Here is a 22500-nt window from a genome sequence, read left to right as displayed (position 1 = left end):
CCACAGGCCTGTCAATCAAACAGACACGCCCCCAAAAACAGGTCTTCTTGAATCTTCTTTTCTAATGAATGAGGGATTATTTTCAGATGGACCTCCAGAAAACTAATAAGAAGGAGTGACTTTAGCTAACAACACCGAGATAACTGATGGACACATTTTATTCACTTTGGATTTGATGAGAGAAGTTGAATGGGAGTCTATGGAGCCGGAGGCTTTTTGGAGCCGACCTCTAGTGGCACTCGCTGGTATTGCAGCTGAAGACACTTCTGGATCAGAACCATTTTACAGACCTGAAGCTACGAACTCTTTTATATCCAGTCTGTGTTTTTTCCATGTTCTGGGTTTGATGTCTTCGGTCCTTCACAGGATGGACGAAGCTTCTTCAAACAGCGATCTCCATCTACAGTGTCTGACTCGATCTGAACTCTTTCAACCATCACAGAACACGTCCTTCATATTTCTAAAACTCAGCGCTGGAGGTTGTTTTCTCTCTGTGCCCCCCTCCCCCCAACACCTCCCCTTCCTCCACCCTCCACCCATTCCTTTCCTCTTGCTAACCCCGTCCCCCTCCCAGTCAATGGAAAATCAGAGCCGAGCTGCAGGGAGACAATGGACTTTCTGTAGCTGGTATATTACTGTGCTGGTGTGTGACAGTGCGTGTGTGTGTGTGTGTGTGTGCGTGTGTGTGTGTGTGACAGCGTGTGTGTGTGTGTGTGTGTGTGTGCGTGTGTGTGTGTGTGTGTGTGTGTTTGTCACCCTGCTCTCCAGAGGTTAATTAACCTACTTAAAGTGGTTCATATCTCTGCAGCCTGACGGAGGACAGTGTTGTGAGGACGTCCCTCAGACCAGCCTGAGTATTAGATAGGAGTCTGTTTTTACAGCTAACAGCAGGACGGTGTTCTGCTGGAGTCCAACGAGCTGCAGTGTCCTTGTTCATTTCATCACGTTCGATGTCACACTGGATTTTCTTTGGTTAAATTACAAACAAACTTTATGTCGACTAAATAAGAAGATATCACCGAGCCTGGTTTAATGATGATATCAACCGTTCTTCTAATTACGATTCCATTTATAGCCATTTTTTTGTTTGTTTCTTTGACACTATTTTTCAATCCTCATCATTTCTTATTCATAATTTATTTTTAACCTGTCCAAGAGAACGACGTTATTTAAAGTGATCGATTAAGGAGTGGACGATCTCCCCTCCTCCCTCCCCCTGCGTCTGCTCCCCAGTGTCAGTGCAGCAGAGGTGGAGCTCCGCCCACAGTGAGACACAGAGATCAGAGGATAGAAACACAGCAGAGGTTTAAGCTCCGCCCACAGTGAGACACACAGAGATCAGAGGACAGAAACACAGCAGAGACTCTCACACTGAGCTGGAAACAAACGGCTCGGAAATGAGGTAAATCAAACAAATACAAGATTTTCAGGTGGACCGCAACAAAGGGGGCGGAGCTATAAAGAGTGTCTGTCAGAGTAAGCGCCACGACTTTTCAAATTAAAAGCCCTCCAGTTTAATACTAGGTTTACACTGAGACGCGTGTCTCTTTCAGTAGGGCCGAAGGGAAACAGACGTTTATCAGTTAAATCTGATATAAGAACAATTTATTTGATTCTTTTTAAACTAGTTTGGCCACAAAAGAGTTGTGCAGGACGTATTTAGGGAACATCTGAATTGAAGCTGTTGTGAGTATCCGTTTGTTATTCTTATAAAAGAAGCAGATTCAGCTGGTTTGGGTGGAGCTCAGCTATGTGAATAAATGTTACTCAACATAAGGAGTGCTCAGAGGAAAAAAGCTCAGAGACTGCTGGTTTAATTCATGTAAAACTTCTAGAGATTTTATCGTGACTCATATTTCCAAAAACAACACGCAGCCTTTTGACCTTTACTTCCACAGCATCGTTTCTATGCTACATGTAAGAAGAGATAAACGCTTTCACTGTTTCAGGGTCAAAAGAAAATCAATAAAATATTAAACCAAAATTGTAATTAACTTCCTTCTTTTAAAAAAAGAAACCCGGCGACTCCATGGTGTAAATCATATCTAGAAAAATGAATTTTCCACAACGCTATACGGCCGAAAGTTGACATCCGGTCTTCTGGTCGTGTTTTGTTCTCTACTGTCAATAGAAAATCCGTCTAGAGTCTGAATTCAGGTGGAGAACGTTAGGAGTTAACTCTTCGGACAACGTGCCGAAAGTTTATCGTTTGACCGCAACGCCAACCTCCACGTCCAAGAATCGTGTTGTGTCTCCGCGATTAACAACAACAACCGATCTGAGGTGATCCAACCAGACAAGAATGCTTTCTGATGGAGAGACACACACACACACACACACACACACACACACACACACACACACACACACACACACACAAGCACAACAAACATCTGGGCTGTGTGTGTTTCTTTCAGTCTTTTCTTACAGATGAAGAGGTGTGTGTGTGTTGAAATGCTGATAAAATCCTGATGCAAACAAAAAGAGAAAGAAACACAGGGAGCAGGACACACACACACACACACACACACACACACACAGTGATGGGTGGATGATATCAGCCGTATGCTGATGGTTATCCATCAGCAATCATGATGTCATCACTGACACAGAGACCCCAATGCACACTGGGAGAGTGTGTGTGTGTGTGTGTGTGTATGTTGGCGAGTGCAGGGTGTGAAAGTGTGTGAGAGACATGACAGATGTGTGTGTGTGTGTGTTTACAGAACATGCATGTGCATCTGAGGGTTCCTTGCGGTGATGTCATGTGTGCGATGTTTGGGACGAACACGCCCACGTGTGTGTGTGTGTGTGTGTTGCGTGAGCGGGGCGTGGGCGAGCAGATGGCCTTCACTTCAGCGAGGAATTCGTCAACACGAAGACGCCGTTTAGAGTTTCGCCTGCAGGGGCGGAGAACGTGTGCGAAAGGTGCTTGTGTCAAAATAAATCTCGGCTCGGGGCCGGTGGCGTCCCGAGAGGCGCTTGATGCAATTTGTTGCTCTCCAAGTGCAATCTGAAAATGAGTCCAGATGCTGCAGAGTCCCACAAGGCTCCGTGTAAATCCTCCTTGTAAGCTGAAGTCACCAGAGTTTAAGAATTATCTGAGCGATCACGAGGAGGCTGCTGCGTTCAAGTCCACACACCGAGCTGCACGATTCACAGTGAACAACTCTTCATCTCTGTGATCCAGGGAATAGTCCTCAGGTTTTATCAGTTTAATGTGAAAATACTGTGTTATCAACATTTATTGAAGACAAACTCTGAATAAATGGGAGGAAATTTTTTCCTTTGGACTGTTTCGATAAATATACATTTAGAGTTTTTTTTTTTTTTACAAAAAACAATCTGTGGTATCGATCAAATATTTTCCATACTAGCGTCTTGAATTCGATACCGCTTCCTTAACGATAATGTTTTCAATACGAATTTATAGTTTTCTGAAGCTACAATTTATCGATGTTCCTTAAACGCCTCACACTCACAGGCTCACAAGCCTCCACTTTACAGCACCACCACTCAGAAAGACTGAGTTTGAAAAAAGTGAAATAAGGTATTTTAAAGTGTGTTTGCTGCCCTTGAGCAAGGGACATAACGTGGGGGCTCGTCCGTGACTCCGTTTTGACATCAAATTTCTTATGTGAGATGTGATATTTACCAAAGTTGAAACCAAGTGATCTTTATCTTCGTGGTTAGGCTATCCAAGCAGAAATCAAAGGAGAAAAAGTTACGTGTTGGTGTGGATGAAGCTGAAGTGTCGAAATTGAATCGAAAAGACAAGACATTTTTTAGTAGTAGACAGTAGGGGCTTAAAAGCATGGACCAAACATCAGATTAAATCAGTGATGAATTATTCATAACGTAAAGAGGTTTTCTATGGCTACAATTTACTGATGTTCCCTAAACACCTCATATTTACATGCTCACAAGCCTTCAATTACTGCAGCACAAGTCAAACAGATTTAATTTGAAGAGAGTGAAATAACGCGTTCTAAAGCTGCCATTGAGCCAGAGACGTAACATGGGGGCTTGTCCAGGATGAAGTTTTGGCATTTAATTTGAGATTTACCAAAGTTGAAACCAAGTGGCTTTATCGTTGTGGGTGAGCGGTCCTTGCAGAAGTTACTTTGGGAATTTAATCTTAGATCAGCGGAGAAAAAGTTACGTGTTATTGTGGATGAAGCCGAGGTGTTGAAATTTAGTCCCGGATGATACAATGTTTTTTGGTAGAAGACGATATCAGCGGCCTGAAAGTATCAAAGTTTGGTACCCGGCCGCAGACAAATCACATGCCAAACATCCAACAACATCGGTGATGAGTTATATGGGAACACAAACTGCTTGTAAGAGCCGAGTCGGGCCTGTGCCGACTGCTCACTCATCATCTAACATCCCAGACCTCATCGTGCAAAGTTAAAATTGATTTTATTGATTCATCTGTAAGTGGTCATAAAATATTGGGCCAACTTGCACAAAAAGACGACAGGATATATATATTTAATTCAGGGAAAGTCATTGACACAAAGCCCTTTTCAGATGGATTCTTTAAAATGGCATTTACATGAGAGTTTATTAATAATAACAGAATGAAAGCACAAAAGAAGTGCTGCCAGCTTCAAGGACGGTCTGTAAATTGGACCATCTAAAGAGTCACATTTTATTTTGGTGGTCATAATCTCTTACAAACGACCGCTGTGGCAGCTGAATGAGAAGGTTAGCTTCCTGCCCTGTTTTTTTTTTTTTTTTTCACCAAATGCTTGATGATCTTTAAAGGCTGCAATGGCCATTTTGTTGTCTGACTGATTCAGTCAATCTGCCCGGGATCTCGTGCCGGGTTTCCCATGCTTCGACTCCTCTAAAGGTTATGTTTTACGGTGCGAGCCTAGCATCGGGGGGATGGGGTGGGGGCAGAGCTTTTCAGCAGGACGAAGGTCAGGGACTCCAAAGTGATCCACGTTGGATATGAGGCCAAATGGAGGATAATAAAATAAATATCAGCTCGTTCTCATGTGCATAAAAAAGACACGGAAGCGTTCAGACGCATGTAAAAATAAAATAAAAAACGATTTCCCACTCAGATTGTACGAGTTTCATTGTCGGTCGCACACAAACTCACAAACGCATTACATGACTAATCTAGTCTCCACACACTTCTAATCTCACAAAGTCTCCATTTCTTTTTTTTTTTCACAGCAGGGTTTTCCTGCAACAGTGCCGGACCTGATAAGACAAACAATTCAATTCTTTATACACACACATAAAAAAACACACACACACACACACACACACACACACACACAGAGAGAGAGAGAGAGAGAGAGAGACAAAACCATGCCAACAAAGAAAGCTGGCCTCTGTTTAAAGAGCAAGTGCAGGACAGGGAGACGAGGGTTGTTTGGTGCCGGGGAGCCCGGCGATGTGAGTGTGTGTTCGGAGGCCATATCAGTGTGTCCCACCTGCTTCCTCGTCCTGGTCCATGCCGATGGGCCCGGCCTGAGGCGTCTCCCCGTTCTTCAGACAGTTGTGGATGTAGGTGGCCTTCCAGCGCGCGTACTTCCTGTGCTGGATGTTCTGGGGCAGAGGGAACGAGGACGCATTAATCATCTTGTGAGGTGGTTTAAGGCGAGGAAGGGTATTAAATGTGAGTTGTAGTTGGTGAAAGGTAACAGGCGGGACGACGTTTTAGTGTTGAGGCCAAAGCGGGAACCAGCCGTGACGTCGCCACGTCGCTTTGTGAACGTTATGAATCCTCCAGTTCAGATTCTGTCCGTCACCATCTCTGCTAGTTCGGAGCGGTTTGGAGCAGGAAGTGACCATATTTGGACGAGCTGGGGGAGGAGCCAGCGGTGGATCTGACCGATCTGATTGGAAACCTGACGATACTACGTCCCGCCCACCGATAGCTGTAACCTGACTGCACCACAGGCCTGTCAATCAAACAGACACACCCCCAGAAACAGGTCTTTTTTTAAAATCTTATTTCTTAATTAATGAGGGATTATTGTCGACGGCGTTACGTAACGTCGTGCCAACCGACTCAATTCAGCTCAGCTGGAGGCGGCTGAAAATCTCTTTTTACTGCCTGAAACTCAATCAGTGCCGTCCGCCTGTCTGCGGAGGACTCACCACCGGCAACTCTGAGGACTCATTGTCTGACAGCAGTGTGTGTGTGTGTGCTCAGTGCAGCAGCGAACTGTATGAATATAAGTGTCCTGTTGATGTTTTAACGACTCCTGGGTGACACCGTGCAGAGAAAGACCTGCTGTGTGTCGCACAGTCACATGGAGACGGATGTGTGTGTGTGTGTGTGTGTGTGTGTGTGTGTGTGTGTGTGTGTGTGTGTGTGTGTGTGTGTGTGTGTACAAAAAAGTGTCACAACCTCCAACTCGACACATTACCTGCTGCTCGCCACATTTAGTCATCAAAACATATGACTAATATCTCTGCTTCGTGTTTGTGCTGTAGATGTAACTCCGTATACGCAGCGCTGCACACGGAGCAGAAACATCATCACCGAGTTCAACATGTAACAGACTGAATATGTGGAGGCTTTTAGCAGCACACGGTCGATCTGATGTCTCCCTCTATTATGAATTCATGTCAGCTGTTTTATGACTCTAATTGAAGTCATTTATTGGCCGTTAATCAAAATGCAAACACCCTGTACAACATGACCACCAACAGATCCGTTATCTTACCTCCTCTGACAGCTCCCCGAACACAGACAGGACGTCCACCAGCAGACTGGCTGTGTAGAAAGACTTAATCATGTTCCTGCAGGACGCAGAGAAGGATGATGGGAGATACGAAGGAGGAAGAGGTGAGGGGGGGGGGGGGGTGAAGAGGCAGGAAGGAAGGTGTTAAAGTTTTCTCACAAAGTGTTTATGTTTTATTAGAAAAAATATCATATCAACTGTAAAATATACCAAACAAGCTGAATGTGGAGCTGTTTTCAGTCAGTATTAACATATAATAGACGTTATGTAGTTGGTTGGATGCATCCTGAGTGAGTCTTCCTATTTTAGTCTGTATTTCTTTACATCTCGTCAGATTGGTGTCATTAAAAGAAGCTACGAAGCAAATTTACGGTCATTTGTTGGCTTTTACTTGGGGTTTCTGTTTTGTTTTGTCCTCTTGAATGTCGATAATACATTAAAAAAAACAGTCCCACATCATATTAAATCTTAAATATTTCATTGGTTTAGCTCCTGGTCGTAGTTAAATGTTGGTGTTAGAGGAGGTCGCGGTTCTCTGGTTTCAAAACAGACAAATAAAATAGCCACAGCCTAGATTTACCGGCACTTGGTTTGGGGTGATTTCCCAACATCTCACACACACACACACACACACACACACACACACACACACACACACACACACACACACAGAGTTAAGGTAGGGGAAATAAATGGTCTCCTTGTAAAGCAGCAGTCTTTAACAAGTCGGAGGACGTTTCTTATTCGACCCAAAAACATTCACGCCTGCACCTTGACATGCGTGTCATGAGTGTATTTCTGCCTTCTGTATATGTACCTACATGCCTGTTTTTATTTGTGTTCCCTGTGTGTGTGTGTGTGTGTGTGTGTGTGTGTGTGTGTGTGTGTGTGTGTGCCCATGGATGACATAACACACAGCTCAGGCCTGCGTCTTGTTAGCGGCCGACCGCTGCTTCTTGTAAAACCTCCAGGCTGTTTGTGTTCCCCCTCCTGGCGGAAACAGAAATATTAACCAACCGTGCCCCGAGACAGAGCGAGCTTCTGAGCGCTTATTTACACCACCCGCTAACTGTCTGCCTGCATCCATTCATCCTCCACCAGCTGCTCACACTGACGGACTGTTTATCTCGCAGAAAGTTTAATGTGTCGTTCGCAGAGATCACGACTAAAACATGAGTCCAGCTGTTCCTCCTGTTTTTATTAATGCAGTCGAGTGACATGTTGATTCTCTGGCATCTATTCCTGATTAGTTTCAATGTCTTGTTGAATCTTCTTTTCTAATGAATGAGGGATTATTTTCAGATGGACCTCCAGAAAACTAATAAGAAGGAGTGACTTTAGCTAACAACACCGAGATAACTGATGGACACATTTTATTCACTTTGGATTTGATGAGAGAAGTTGAATGGGAGTCTATGGAGCCGGAGGCTTTTTGGAGCCGACCTCTAGTGGCACTCGCTGGTATTGCAGCTGAAGACACTTCTGGATCAGAACCATTTTACAGACCTGAAGCTACGAACACTTTTATATCCACTTGGCTGTGAAAACGTCCCGAGACAGATACAGAACGGTGAGTTTTGTTTCCCGTTTCACTCCAAATGTTTTTACTCAACTAAAAAGCACAAACACAAACTTCTGCTTTTTACTTTTGTTAGGTTAGGTAGGTAGGTTAGGTTAGGTAGGTAGGTTAGGTTAGGTAGTTACTTTATTAATCCCCAAGGGGAAATTTTTTTCACTACAGCAGCATACAGGAAGCAATAAGATAATAATAGAATAATAGAAAGCAATAAAATCTTTCGACATCTTTCGGTGTTGGGTTTTAATAACGGGCAATTTTTTTAATCAGGATTTGTTCTTTGAAATCTAAATATATAAAGAAAATAACGTTTTTTTTTTTTTTTTTTGCCAGCAGTTTGTCAAAACAAAAGGTCCTGAGAGCGTCACGGATGAAGAGAAGTGAGAACGTATCTAATCACATGACAGACATAAAAGCCTTTGTGATTTATTTCCCAGATGTTTCCTTTAAAACTCCATATGTCTCTTTCCAGATGTGAAGAGGAATGAAAGGAATGAGCTGCAGAGAAAAATGTCGGGTTCGTAAATCAGACGCTGAAATCCTTTAATGCTACTCGTCCTGTTTCATCCAGACCGATTGTTCTGATCATCTGTCAGAGTTTCTGATGGATTTATGGACGAGTGTGTACACACACACACACACACACACACACACACACACACAACAACAACAACAACAACAACAGACTGAGGGTATTTCCCAACCAAAATACGCGGCAACTTTAAAGATGAAGCCAAACAGACTGGGACAGGACTGGTTGTTCAGACTGGGACAGGACAGGTTGAACAGACTGGGACAGGACCGGTTGTTCAGACTGGGACAGGACCGGTTGTTCAGACTGGGACAGGACCGGTTGTTCAGACTGGGACAAGACAGGTTGAACAGACTGGGACAGGACCGGTTGAACAGACTGGGACAGGACCGGTTGTTCAGACTGGGACAGGACAGGTTGAACAGACTGGGACAGGACTGGTTGAACAAACTGGGACAGGACTGGTTGCTCAGACTGGGACAGGACCGGTTGTTCAGACTGGGACAGGACCGGTTGAACAGACTGGGACAGGACCAGTTGAACAGACTGGGACAGGACCGGTTGTTCAGACTGTAAAGTCCTCTGGGACACGTTGGCCTTTGTAAATAAAGTCTCTTCGACTTGCCCTCAGAGATTTGAGAAGAATGTTTCAGTTCCCTCGATGATGATGATGATGATGATGATGACGTTGTGGGAAAGTTTGTTGGTGAGTTAAACTTGGTTATACCAAAATAATTCCGTTTCCAAAATTCAACAAGACTGTAAGAGACAAAAGGTTTGTACGATATGATAATAGTAGAACTGGGGTTTGTTTTCAGAGCAGTATTTAGAGAGAAGATTCTTCATCACTTCACTTCTGAACTTCAATTTGCCTTTTTGAAGAAGTTTAAAAACTTGTTGGAGGTTTGGTTCTGATGATTTTGTTCCACCGGTCTACAGTATTTATCAGAACTTTGTTGAAAACGATCTTCGTGGTTAAATGACGGTAATTTGAAACAGTAGATGATAAATACTTCTGATGGGCCGTAAAAAGCACAACAACACGGTTCAGACTGACGACTAACGAGTCGCACACATGAACTACACGCAAGGGCACGCATGTTAACACGCTGCCTCGTGGACACATGTGGTCAGAAGTAAAGGGGCCATATATGAGTCATCGGCCTGTTGCTAGGAGACCTATAGGTTGAAAGGATATGAAACAGAAAGTCCCCCAATAACACGCTGTGTGTGTGTGTGTGTGTGTGTGTGTGTGTGTGTGTGTGTGTGTGTGTGTGTGTGTGTGTGTGTGTGTGGGGCTGAAAGCTAGCACAGTAAAATGCAGCCAGATGTGTCGTTCACTGGCAATTTGATCACTCTGGTGAGAGTGAACGAGGTGCAATCAAACAGTTCAGAGTGTTCCTGAACGCAGCGCAGCGATGCACACGCAGCAGCAGGAAGCAGCAACCTTCATGAGGAAGTATTCAGTGTTGTCTCTTGATCTCTTTGACACAAAAGAAACCGCAGCCCTGATTCTGTAATGGAAATCACTGCACGGGCTCAGGAACACTTCTGTGCCGTTAGTGGATGTGTTGAAAATGTTCTGTTGCCCAAAAATCTGCTGTTTCTCTGCTCCAGTTTCAGGTTTCCATGGTGACATCACAGATGTTCACGTACCAGCGGTCACGTTAACATGAGGAACTTCATGTTGATGAAGAGACGACACTCTGAATACTTCCTGATGAAGGTCGCTGCTTCCTGCTGCATCGCTGCGCTGCGTTCAGGAGAAAAGAGCGTCTCTCACTTGTGGAATCGGCCTCCTCGGTCCTCGTTGTCGGCATACAGGAACATTTTTAAGGCGTAGTTTTCAATGTGGGCGTTTCCAACCACCTCCTGACTGATGGAGTCGTTGTCACCTAGCTCCTTCTTCATCTGCAACGCACGACAAACATCATCATCATCATCATCACAACAGAAAGGCGTGAAGAAGAAGAGTCTACGTTCAGAAAACACTGGGTGATGTTGTGAAACGGTCAAGTAAAGCTGGTGCTTCGAAAACTCCACTTTCAGTTCGCTGTTTGAAAAATAAATATTCTTAGCCGTGTTCAAACAGTTTATCTGAAGCGGCCGCGTCCTCCCCTCGGGGGGCGCCGTTGAGCGTGACGCCCGATTCCGCTCACCGCAGCATTTCCTCCACCTGTAATTCCTCCGTTACCGCGTCCAGCAGAGCTTCAGGTTTCCTGTAAAAGCACTGAAAGCAAACGGGCCGGTTCCCTCCAGCAGGTGGACCCTGACCGGCCTGAATAGACACACTGTTCGCTGACGGTGTGTGTGTGTGTGTGTGTGTGTGTGTGTGTGTGTGTGTGTGAATGTTAAACCAGCGAGCGGAGTGCAGGATGGAAGCAGGACGACTGCTCGGGGAATATAAAGAATGTGGGATCAGAAGAAGCTCAGTGAAACCAACACTGAGCCTCAGAGGTTTCTGTTCCACTTAAAGTAAATGTTGAAAATGTAAAACCTGCCTCACATTAAGAGAAAACAAGTCACAGGTGTGTCCTTGAATAGCGGATTATATCGCTTTATTTAAACTTAATCTGCATCAAGAACTAGTGGAGCCGGTCCAAACCAACCGACGTTGATCCAAAGTAAATGAAGAGCCCGGAGGCCTGAGGAGGACTTCCTTATTCAGCATGGTCCAGATTTCATGCTACAAATGCATCAACCTCGTCTGTTCTGTGACGTTTCTCCGGACATTTGCAGCATCAAGGGGGCTGAAAAGGGAAGTGGCTGAAAGTGTAATACCACCGAGGGCCACCAGGGGCTGTCTCCAATAGACTCCCATTCAAAAAGCATTAAGTTCTCTCCTGAAATACAAAGTCAGTGAATGTTTCCCATCATCGTGGTGTCGTTGGATAGACTCCTTCTGATCACAGTTTCCTTCTGGAAATAATTTCATTGCTTTTGTATTTGATGAGAGAAGTTGAATGGGATTATTTCCAGGTTGAAACTACGACAGAAATGTTTAGCTTGTTTTCTGGGCTTCCGTCGGAGGGCTGACGTGTTCGTTCGATTCCTGCTGGTGAAGCCAAAGAAAACAAACATGAAATATTCATCACAGCGAGTCACGACGCTTCTCGCCACATCGGAGAAACCGTATATGTTTTCATAAACTGATAATCGATATGACGAAGAGGAACCAGCAGCAGGGAGCCGCTCCGACTGAATGATGAACATCACGACGTCGTCACAGCCGCAGGATTAAAGTCCCGTCGAGGAAAATGCAGAAGAAGCTAAAAACGGACTCTTAACACAGACGTTCACAAATTCACTGAAAAAGTCATTTAAAAGACGTACAAAAAAAATCTGCGTTTCCTCGGACTATTTTTAGCGTGGAACCTCGGCAGCAGCAGACCAACCTCTAAATTTAGCAACGTCTGACTGGTGGCGCTGAGATTTCCCACCCTGCAGCATCTGAAACTGATTTCTACACCGGCGATTTTTCCACCGGCCCTGAAGAGAGCGGAGCCGACGATGACAGCGGAAAGTAGGATTAATGAGTCCGACGTGTGTTTGGACGTGAGGAGGCGGGTCATCGGGGACTCATGAATCACAGCTGCAGTTCATAACGGAAACCTGCGAGGTGTCCTGATGATTCTGGAAGATGCATCAAACAAATCAAATCAGTCTCCGTCATTATTGAATCAATCATCAGGTTTGTCTGTCAGGTGAGTGCAGGTTTAGTTTATTGAGCCAAACGTCATCGTCGGTTTGTGAACGTTATGAATCCTCCAGTTCAGATTCTGTCCGTCACCATCTTACCAGTTCGGAGCGGTTCGGAGCAGGAAGTGACCATATTTGGACGAGCTGGGGGAGGAGCCAGCGGTGGATCAAAAATATATGTATTTAAATAAAAACTATTTAATTTAAATGTGATTTACTCCAGAAACACACAAACAAGTTCAAACCAACACGCGCGCGTGTGCTCACACACACACACACACACACACACACACACACACACACACACACACACACACACACACACACACACACAATCAGGCATCACAGCAGCGGATGTGTGTCCTGTTGGGAGAGGAGTGTGTGTAATGAAGATCCCCAGAGCCTCTGTAAACCAGCAGCTATGTGTGTGTGTGTGTGTGTGTGTGTGTGTGTGTGTGTGTGTGTGTGTGTGTGTGTGTGTGTGTGTGTGTGTGTGTGTGTGTGTGTGTGTGTGTGTGTGTGTCCACTGCTTCCTTTAATTGGCTCTGAGTGATCAGTAAAAGGACTCCAGCATCGTTGACTCCTGACGTTCATATTCAGGTCGGACGGTGGAAATCAGCAACGACTAAATCCCATCGGTCTGAGTTTGTGTCGTCTGATCCGAACTCGTCTCCTGATAAAAGCCTCATTTGTTTTTAACCCCCGCTGGGACCTCCCTCTGGTGTCACCCCCCTCCTCCTCCTTCTAATTATCATCATAACAACAACCAGAGGATCTAATTAGTCTGGCCCCTAAACGTGAGCCAGAGGAGAGCGCAGAGCTTCACCCCGACAGACCGTTGGATACTTTCCTTCCTAAACGGTCGCCATCTTGCAGATGAAAGGGGGCGGGGCCAATGACGTAGATAATTTTCAAAGTAAGGTGCCTGAGGAAGCTGCAACACAAAAACCAACTCGGGGCAAAGTGTGAAATAGACACACCGGTCCACTACAGCAAAAAAAAACCTGAAATAGCGCGTGGCCTCTCTAGGTGTGGAAGCAACGTGTTTTGAAAGCGGGAAACTGACACACAAGGAAACGTCACGATTTAAAACTCCTGCGCAAGGAAGAGCTCTTTTTTTTTTGTTGTTTTTTTTGGGGGGGGGGAGAGAGGGGGGCTGGTTTGATGGTCTAGAAAAATGTAGGATTGCATCATTTAGTGTGCTTATTTGTGTGTGTACGTGTGTGTGTCTGTTTGAAAGTGTAGTGTTTCTTTAGAAGTGGGTCGGACTCACCGACTCCAGCTGGTCCATCAGTTTCACCAGGAACTTTCGGCACTCCGGCGTTTTACTGTCCAGCTTCATGCCGGTCTGCATGGCGAAGAGCCGACCTGCAGGAGGAGGAACATGAAAGCTGAGCGGCAGCTAAGACATCTTTTTTACTGCTCAGTAACACACACACACACAGTCCTCATGAATCTTTCACAGCTCCTCCACCAGCCGAGGATGTTTTCCTCTCATCCACCTGAACCGGGACAGGTCTGATCGGAGCGCCCGGGTTCTCCGTCAGAACTCCCGACTCCCAGCATCCCTCGACTGTCAATTAGTTCAGTTCACGTCTTCACGATGATGCAACGGCTTCAGCCTGTGAGCTGGACGACCTGAGCAGCATCTGTCTGTCTGTCCGTCTGTCTCACCCACCGTCCAACTCACTGATTTTTACAGGATTGGCTGCAGTTTGGAGAATAAAACAAGAAATCTAAAACGCGACCGACTGACTGACGTATTTAGTTATTAACGGTACTTAATCATTTTTACACTTCTGAATTAGACACCAGATGTTTTCCTGATCGTTATCAACCGACAGGTTTGTGACTCCGGAGAGAGAAAGGGGAAGCTGTCCTCTCCTGAAAAGACCTGAATGTTGTCTTTTATTTGGTGTCTAAAACAACTGCATGTTCAGATATTTATTTATTTATTTTAATTTTTTTAAATGGAGAAACTTTCAGGTGAAGTGTTGCATCATGGGATGTTTGTAGCTTCAGTGTCAGCGAGGTAGTTCACCTCGGAGGTGTTTAAACATGCGGAGTCACACAAACTCATCGACAGGCAGCTCTCGTCCTCCGAGAGGTTAAATTCGTGTTTTTATGAATGGAGTCTGGTGGCTGCGGACGCAGCGTACCGACCTCGCTCATCTCCACCTCTAACAGACTGTACCTTTAAAGGAGAGCACGGCAGAAAGGCTGCAGAGCAAACCAACACTAGAGGAGTCATCCCGCAGCCACAACCTGTGTGTGTGTGTGTGTGTGGTGTGTGGTGTGTGTGGTGTGTGTGTGGTGTGTGTGGTGTGTGTGTGTGTGTGGTGTGTGTGGTGTGTGTGTGTGTGTTGTGTGTGTGGTGCGTGTGGTGTGTGTGGTGTGTGTGTGTGTGTTGTGTGTGTGGTGTGTGTGGTGTGTGTTGTGTGTGTGGTGCGTGTGGTGTGTGTGGTGTGTGTGTGTGTGTGTTGTGTGTGTGGTGTGTGTGTGTGTGTGTGGTATGTGGTGTGTGTGTGTGGTGTGTGGTGTGTGTGTGTGTGGTGTGTGTGTGTGTGTGGTGTGTGTGTGTGTGTGTTGTGTGTGTGGTGTGTGGTATGTGGTGTGTGTGTGTGTGTGTGTGGTGTGTGTGTGTGGTGTGTGGTGTGTGTGTGGTGTGGTGTGTGTGTGTGGTGTGGTGTGTGTGTGTGGTGTGTGGTGTGTGTGTTGTGTGTGTGTGTGTGTGTGTGTTGTGTGTTGTGTGTGTGTGTGTGGTGTGTGTGTGTGTTGTGTGTTGTGTGTGTGGGTGTGTGGTGTGTGGTGTGTGTGTGTGTGTGGTGTGTGGTGTGTGTGTGTTGTGTGTGTGTGTGTGTGTGTGTGTGTGTGTGTGTGTGTGTAGCAGTCAGTGAGGTTCATCTTCCTCCCTGCAGTCCCGAGGACACTCAAGGCGATTATCAGCCGACAGATTAGATTTCCTCAACACTTGTTACTGCAGCAGAGGCAGAAATGAAGATGCTACCGTGTGCGATGTTGTGCAATGAAATCAAGCTCTTTCTTTTTTTTTAATACAGCATGAACCTTGAAAAAAACAACAACTTGAAAAAGCACATTTTTAATAAGAAAGGTGATTATTTAGGTCATAAAATTTCAGTATTCATATTAAAAGTCATTTATCAAACACAAATCACAAACATATCCGCCTGCAGCTCATTCGATGTTTTATGTCTTTGTGTTTTTTATATTTTAGGTTTTTTTTTTTTTTTACACAGAAAACATCTGTAATGCAACAACCTCATGTAAAGAGTCAGAGCCCCCCTCCCCCCCCCCCCCCCCCTGCACAGCATCAGCACAACAACTTCACAGAGACGGAGCTGCTGCAGTAGGAGTCTCTGCTGAGGGGACACTCAGTGTTTCCAGACAGACACATGAAGACAGACAGACAGACGCCAAAGGACAAAGACGGCTGTTGTTCCTGGAGTTCACCAACGAAGCAGCGACACCGACTGTCCTCCACTCATGTACGCCCCCTACTGGTGGGTTTTAAAAGGTGCAGCTGTTGTTTGTTTGGATGAATTATTCGTTTTTTATTTTTTATTTTAGTACAACTGATCGGTTTAATGGCACAACATACAACCAGCTGTACCCAAAGACTGTTTCTAAAAGAGTTCGTAGCTTCAGGTCTGTAAAATGGTTCTGATCCAGAAGTGTCTTCAGCTGCAATACCAGCGAGTGCCACTAGAGGTCGGCTCCAAAAAAATCTCTCATCAAATCCAAAGTGAATAAAATGTGTCCATCAGTTATCTCGGTGTTGTTAGCTAAAGTCACTCCTTCTGTTTGATTGACAGGCCTGTGGTGCAGTCAGGTTACAGCTATCGGTGGGCGGGACGTAGTATCGTCAGGTTTCCAATCAGATCGGTCAGATCCACCTCTGGCTCCTCCCCCAGCTCGTCCAAATATGGTCACTTCCTGCTCCGAACTGCTCCGAACTAGCAAAGATGGTGACGGACAGAATCTGAACTGGAGACTTCTCGTTTCAACCTCACAATAAAAATGCCATAACCTCCGATCACACACCTCTACTCGCAATATTGTCATCTTTTTTCTCTCAATAACAACCTTCATGAGGAAGTATTTTAAGATCACCATCAGCACCTGCTCTGTTATTTGTGAACATTTGCGATGTCACCGTGGACCTGCCGTTATTTACCGGTCGGGTCTCTTTTCTGCACATAATCAGTTTAAATGGTTTTATTTTTTTTTTATTGCCAGTGTTTTTCCTTTTTTCACATGATCATCATCATCATCATCATCATCATTATTATCATCATCATCATCATCATCACTCTGAAGCGCTGAGCTGCAGATGAAGGACTGACGCTGCTGACAGACGCTGGTGATGAAGGATGCAACGGAGTGAACTCTTCCACACTGGAAGCTGTTGCATGAAACACTCTGTTCAGGATGCTGTTGTTGTTGTTGTTGTTTATCCCAACCGAGTTGGTACAACAGATAAACTCATCCTCCTGCCCACAAAAACGGCCATTTTCAACCACAAAGGAAGACAAACACCTGATTTGTCGCCCGTTTTACTTCCCGACCGTGTGAATATGCGTCCACAACTCGGCCACCGCCCGCCGGTCGACCATGACCGCGCATTCATTGGGGTTGCGCAACACACGCCAGGAGCTCGTCAACAGCGACCAACAGGAGTCAGAACAGCGTCGTGCGTTCGCAGCGAAGAGTCTCCGTGACGGAAAAAATAGCAGCGACAGAATCAACGGGACTGTACAGCGAGCTGGCGGGACGCCACGGCTCTCTGCCACAGGAATGACAAGGACGTTGTTATGGAGGACGGCAGCTGTGACGGGGAAATATGTTCAGATTTAAAAAAAAGAGGAGAGGCCGACGGGGGTTAAATTACTGCCAGAGATTCTACAGTAGAAGCTGTAACGAGAAGTTTTCATTCAACCAGCACCTCTCAAAACGAGGAAAACACAAACACGAGGCTGCAAAACAGCAGAACAGAAGCAGACAGTTTAAGGTGGAAACTACAGACTGGATGTAAAACTACAGACTGGATATGAAACTACAGACTGGATGTAAAACTACAGACTGGATATTAAACTACAGACTGGATATTAAACTACGGACTGGATATTAAACCACAGACTGGATATTAAACTACAGACTGGATGTAAAACTACAGACTGGATATTAAACTACAGACTGGATATTAAACTACAGACTGGATATTAAACCACAGACTGGATATTAAACCACAGACTGGATGTAAAACTACAGACTGGATATAAAACCACAGACTGGATATTAAACTACAGACTGGATGTAAAACTACAGACTGGATGTAAAACTACAGACTGGATATTAAACTACAGACTGGATGTAAAACTACAGACTGGATATTAAACTACAGACTGGATATTAAACCACAGACTGGATATTAAACTACAGACTGGATGTAAAACTACAGACTGGATGTAAAACTACAGACTGGATATTAAACTACAGACTGGATGTAAAACCACAGACTGGATATAAAACCACAGACTGGATATTAAACTACAGACTGGATATTAAACCACAGACTGGATATTAAACTACAGACTGGATGTAAAACTACAGACTGGATATAAAACCACAGACTGGATATTAAACTACAGACTGGATGTAAAACTACAGACTGGATGTAAAACTACAGACTGGATATGAAACTACAGACTGGATGTAAAACTACAGACTGGATATTAAACCACAGACTGGATATTAAACCACAGACTGGATATTAAACTACAGACTGGATATTAAACTACAGACTGGATGTAAAACTACAGACTGGATGTAAAACTACAGACTGGATATTAAACTACAGACTGGATGTAAAACTACAGACTGGATATAAAACCACAGACTGGATATTAAACCACAGACTGGATATTAAACTACAGACTGGATATTAAACTACAGACTGGATATTAAACTACAGACTGGATGTAAAACTACAGACTGGATATTAAACTACAGACTGGATGTAAAACTACAGACTGGATATTAAACTACAGACTGGATGTAAAACTACAGACTGGATATTAAACCACAGACTGGATATTAAACTACAGACTGGATATTAAACTACAGACTGGATGTAAAACTACAGACTGGATGTAAAACTACAGACTGGATGTAAAACTACAGACTGGATATAAAACCACAGACTGGATGTAAAACTACAGACTGGATGTAAAACTACAGACTGGATATTAAACTACAGACTGGATATTAAACTACAGACTGGATATAAAACCACAGACTGGATATTAAACTACAGACTGGATATTAAACTACAGACTGGATATTAAACCACAGACTGGATATTAAACTACAGACTGGATGTAAAACTACAGACTGGATATTAAACCACAGACTGGATGTAAAACTACAGACTGGATGTAAAACTACAGACTGGATATTAAACTACAGACTGGATATTAAACCACAGACTGGATATTAAACCACAGACTGGATATTAAACTACAGACTGGATATTAAACTACAGACATGATATTAAACTACAGACTGGATATTAAACCACAGACTGGATGTAAAACCACAGACTGGATGTAAAACTACAGACTGGATGTAAAACTACAGACTGGATATTAAACCACAGACTGGATGTAAAACTACAGACTGGATGTAAAACTACAGACCGGATATTAAACCACAGACCGGATGTAAAACTACAGACTGGATGTAAAACTACAGACTGGATATTAAACTACAGACTGGATATTAAACTACAGACTGGATGTAAAACTACAGACTGGATGTAAAACTACAGACTGGATATTAAACTACAGACTGGATATTAAACTACAGACTGGATGTAAAACTACAGACTGGATATTAAACTACAGACTGGATATTAAACCACAGACTGGATATTAAACCACAGACTGGGTGTAAAACTACAGACTGGATGTAAAACTACAGACTGGATATTAAACTACAGACTGGATGTAAAACTACAGACTGGATGTAAAACTACAGACTGGATATTAAACTACAGACTGGATGTAAAACTACAGACTGGATGTAAAACTACAGACTGGATATTAAACTACAGACTGGATATTAAACCACAGACTGGATATTAAACCACAGACTGGGTGTAAAACTACAGACTGGGTGTAAAACCACAGACTGGGTGTAAAACTACAGACTGGATATTAAACCACAGACTGGATATTAAACTACAGACTGGATATTAAACCACAGACTGGATATTAAACCACAGACTGGATATTAAACTACAGACTGGATATGAAACCACGGACTGGATATTAAACCACGGACTGGATATTAAACTACAGACTGGATATTAAACCACAGACTGGATGTAAAACTACAGACTGGATGTAAAACTACAGACTGGATATAAAACCACAGACTGGATATACAACTACAGACTGGATGTAAAACTACAGACTGGATGTAAAACCACAGACTGGATATTAAACCACAGACTGGATATTAAACCACAGACTGGATCTAAAACTACAGACTGGATCTAAAACTACAGACTGGATATTAAACTACAGACTGGATCTAAAACTACAGACTGGATGTAAAACTACAGACTGGATATTAAACCACAGACTGGATATTAAACCACAGACTGGATATTAAACTACAGACTGGATCTAAAACTACAGACTGGATGTAAAACTACAGACTGGATATTAAACCACAGACTGGATATTAAACCACAGACTGGATATTAAACTACAGACTGGATGTAAAACTACAGACTGGATATAAAACCACAGACTGGATATACAACTACAGACTGGATGTAAAACTACAGACTGGATATAAAACCACAGACTGGCTATAAAACCACAGACTGGATCTTAAACTACAGACTGGATATAAAACCACAGACTGGATATTAAACTACAGACTGGATGTAAAACTACAGACTGGATGTAAAACTACAGACTGGATGTAAAACTACAGACTGGATATTAAACTACAGACTGGATCTAAAACCACAGACTGGATCTAAAACCACAGACTGGATATTAAACCACAGACTGGGTGTAAAACTACAGACTGGATATTAAACCACAGACTGGATGTAAAACTACAGACTGGATGTAAAACTACAGACTGGATATTAAACTACAGACTGGATGTAAAACTACAGACTGGATGTAAAACTACAGACTGAATATTAAACTACAGACTGGATATTAAACCACAGACTGGATATTAAACCACAGACTGGGTGTAAAACTACAGACTGGGTGTAAAACCACAGACTGGGTGTAAAACTACAGACTGGATATTAAACCACAGACTGGATATTAAACTACAGACTGGATATTAAACCACAGACTGGATATTAAACTACAGACTGGATATTAAACCACAGACTGGATATTAAACCACAGACTGGATATTAAACTACAGACTGGATATGAAACCACAGACTGGATATTAAACCACGGACTGGATATTAAACTACAGACTGGATATTAAACCACAGACTGGATATTAAACCACAGACTGGATGTAAAACTACAGACTGGATGTAAAACTACAGACTGGATATAAAACCACAGACTGGATATACAACTACAGACTGGATGTAAAACTACAGACTGGATGTAAAACCACAGACTGGATATTAAACCACAGACTGGATATTAAACCACAGACTGGATCTAAAACTACAGACTGGATCTAAAACTACAGACTGGATATTAAACTACAGACTGGATCTAAAACTACAGACTGGATGTAAAACTACAGACTGGATGTAAAACTACAGACTGGATATTAAACCACAGACTGGATATTAAACCACAGACTGGATATTAAACTACAGACTGGATCTAAAACTACAGACTGGATGTAAAACTACAGACTGGATATTAAACCACAGACTGGATATTAAACCACAGACTGGATATTAAACTACAGACTGGATGTAAAACTACAGACTGGATATAAAACCACAGACTGGATATACAACTACAGACTGGATGTAAAACTACAGACTGGATATAAAACCACAGACTGGCTATAAAACCACAGACTGGATCTTAAACTACAGACTGGATATAAAACCACAGACTGGATATTAAACTACAGACTGGATGTAAAACTACAGACTGGATGTAAAACTACAGACTGGATATTAAACTACAGACTGGATCTAAAACCACAGACTGGATCTAAAACTACAGACTGGATATTAAACTACAGACTGGATCTAAAACTACAGACTGGATATTAAACTACAGACTGGATGTAAAACTACAGACTGGATATTAAACCACAGACTGGATATTAAACTACAGACTGGATATTAAACCACAGACTGGATATTAAACTACAGACTGGATGTAAAACTACAGACTGGATATAAAACCACAGACTGGATATACAACTACAGACTGGATGTAAAACTACAGACTGGATATAAAACCACAGACTGGATCTTAAACTACAGACTGGATCTAAAACTACAGACTGGATCTAAAACCACAGACTGGATCTAAAACCACAGACTGGATCTAAAACTACAGACTGGATCTAAAACTACAGACTGGATATTAAACTACAGACTGGATCTAAAACCACAGACTGGATCTAAAACTACAGACTGGATATTAAACTACAGACTGGATATTAAACTACAGACTGGATATTAAACTACAGACTGGATCTAAAACTACAGACTGGATATTAAACTACAGACTGTTTCTAAAAGAGTTCGTAGCTTCAGGTCTGTAAAATGGTTCTGATCCAGAAGTGTTCTTAAGCTGCAATACCAGCGAGTGCCACTAGAGGTCGGCTCCAAAAAGCCTCCAGCTCCATAGACTCCCATTCAACTTCTCTCATCAAATCCAAAGTGAATAAAATGTGTCCATCAGTTATCTCGGTGTTGTTAGCTAAAGTCACTC

General features: G+C 43.4%; 1 protein-coding gene across 2 annotated transcripts in view; it reads right to left on the bottom strand.

Moving 5' to 3' along the window:
- The window catches only part of vta1 (vesicle (multivesicular body) trafficking 1), a 29961-nt gene that overhangs the window by 4967 nt on the left and 2494 nt on the right, over window positions 1–22500 (bottom strand). For both annotated transcript variants that reach the window (XM_069172568.1, XM_069172569.1), the window contains exons 2-5: window positions 13794–13888; window positions 10605–10732; window positions 6696–6771; window positions 5454–5568 (exon numbers count right to left, since the gene is read on the bottom strand). In XM_069172568.1, coding sequence (XP_069028669.1) covers window positions 5454–5568; window positions 6696–6771; window positions 10605–10732; window positions 13794–13888 — 414 coding nt within the window. The remainder of the gene's footprint in view (window positions 1–5453; window positions 5569–6695; window positions 6772–10604; window positions 10733–13793; window positions 13889–22500) is intronic.

Source organism: Embiotoca jacksoni, unplaced genomic scaffold, assembly GCF_022577435.1.
Source record: "Embiotoca jacksoni isolate LCO1_2020_lvr unplaced genomic scaffold, fEmbJac1.0.p SCAF_54, whole genome shotgun sequence".
NCBI lineage: Eukaryota > Metazoa > Chordata > Actinopteri > Embiotocidae > Embiotoca > Embiotoca jacksoni.
The sequence above is the reverse complement of the archived record's forward strand: the minus strand, read 5'-3'. Positions and strand labels throughout refer to the sequence as shown.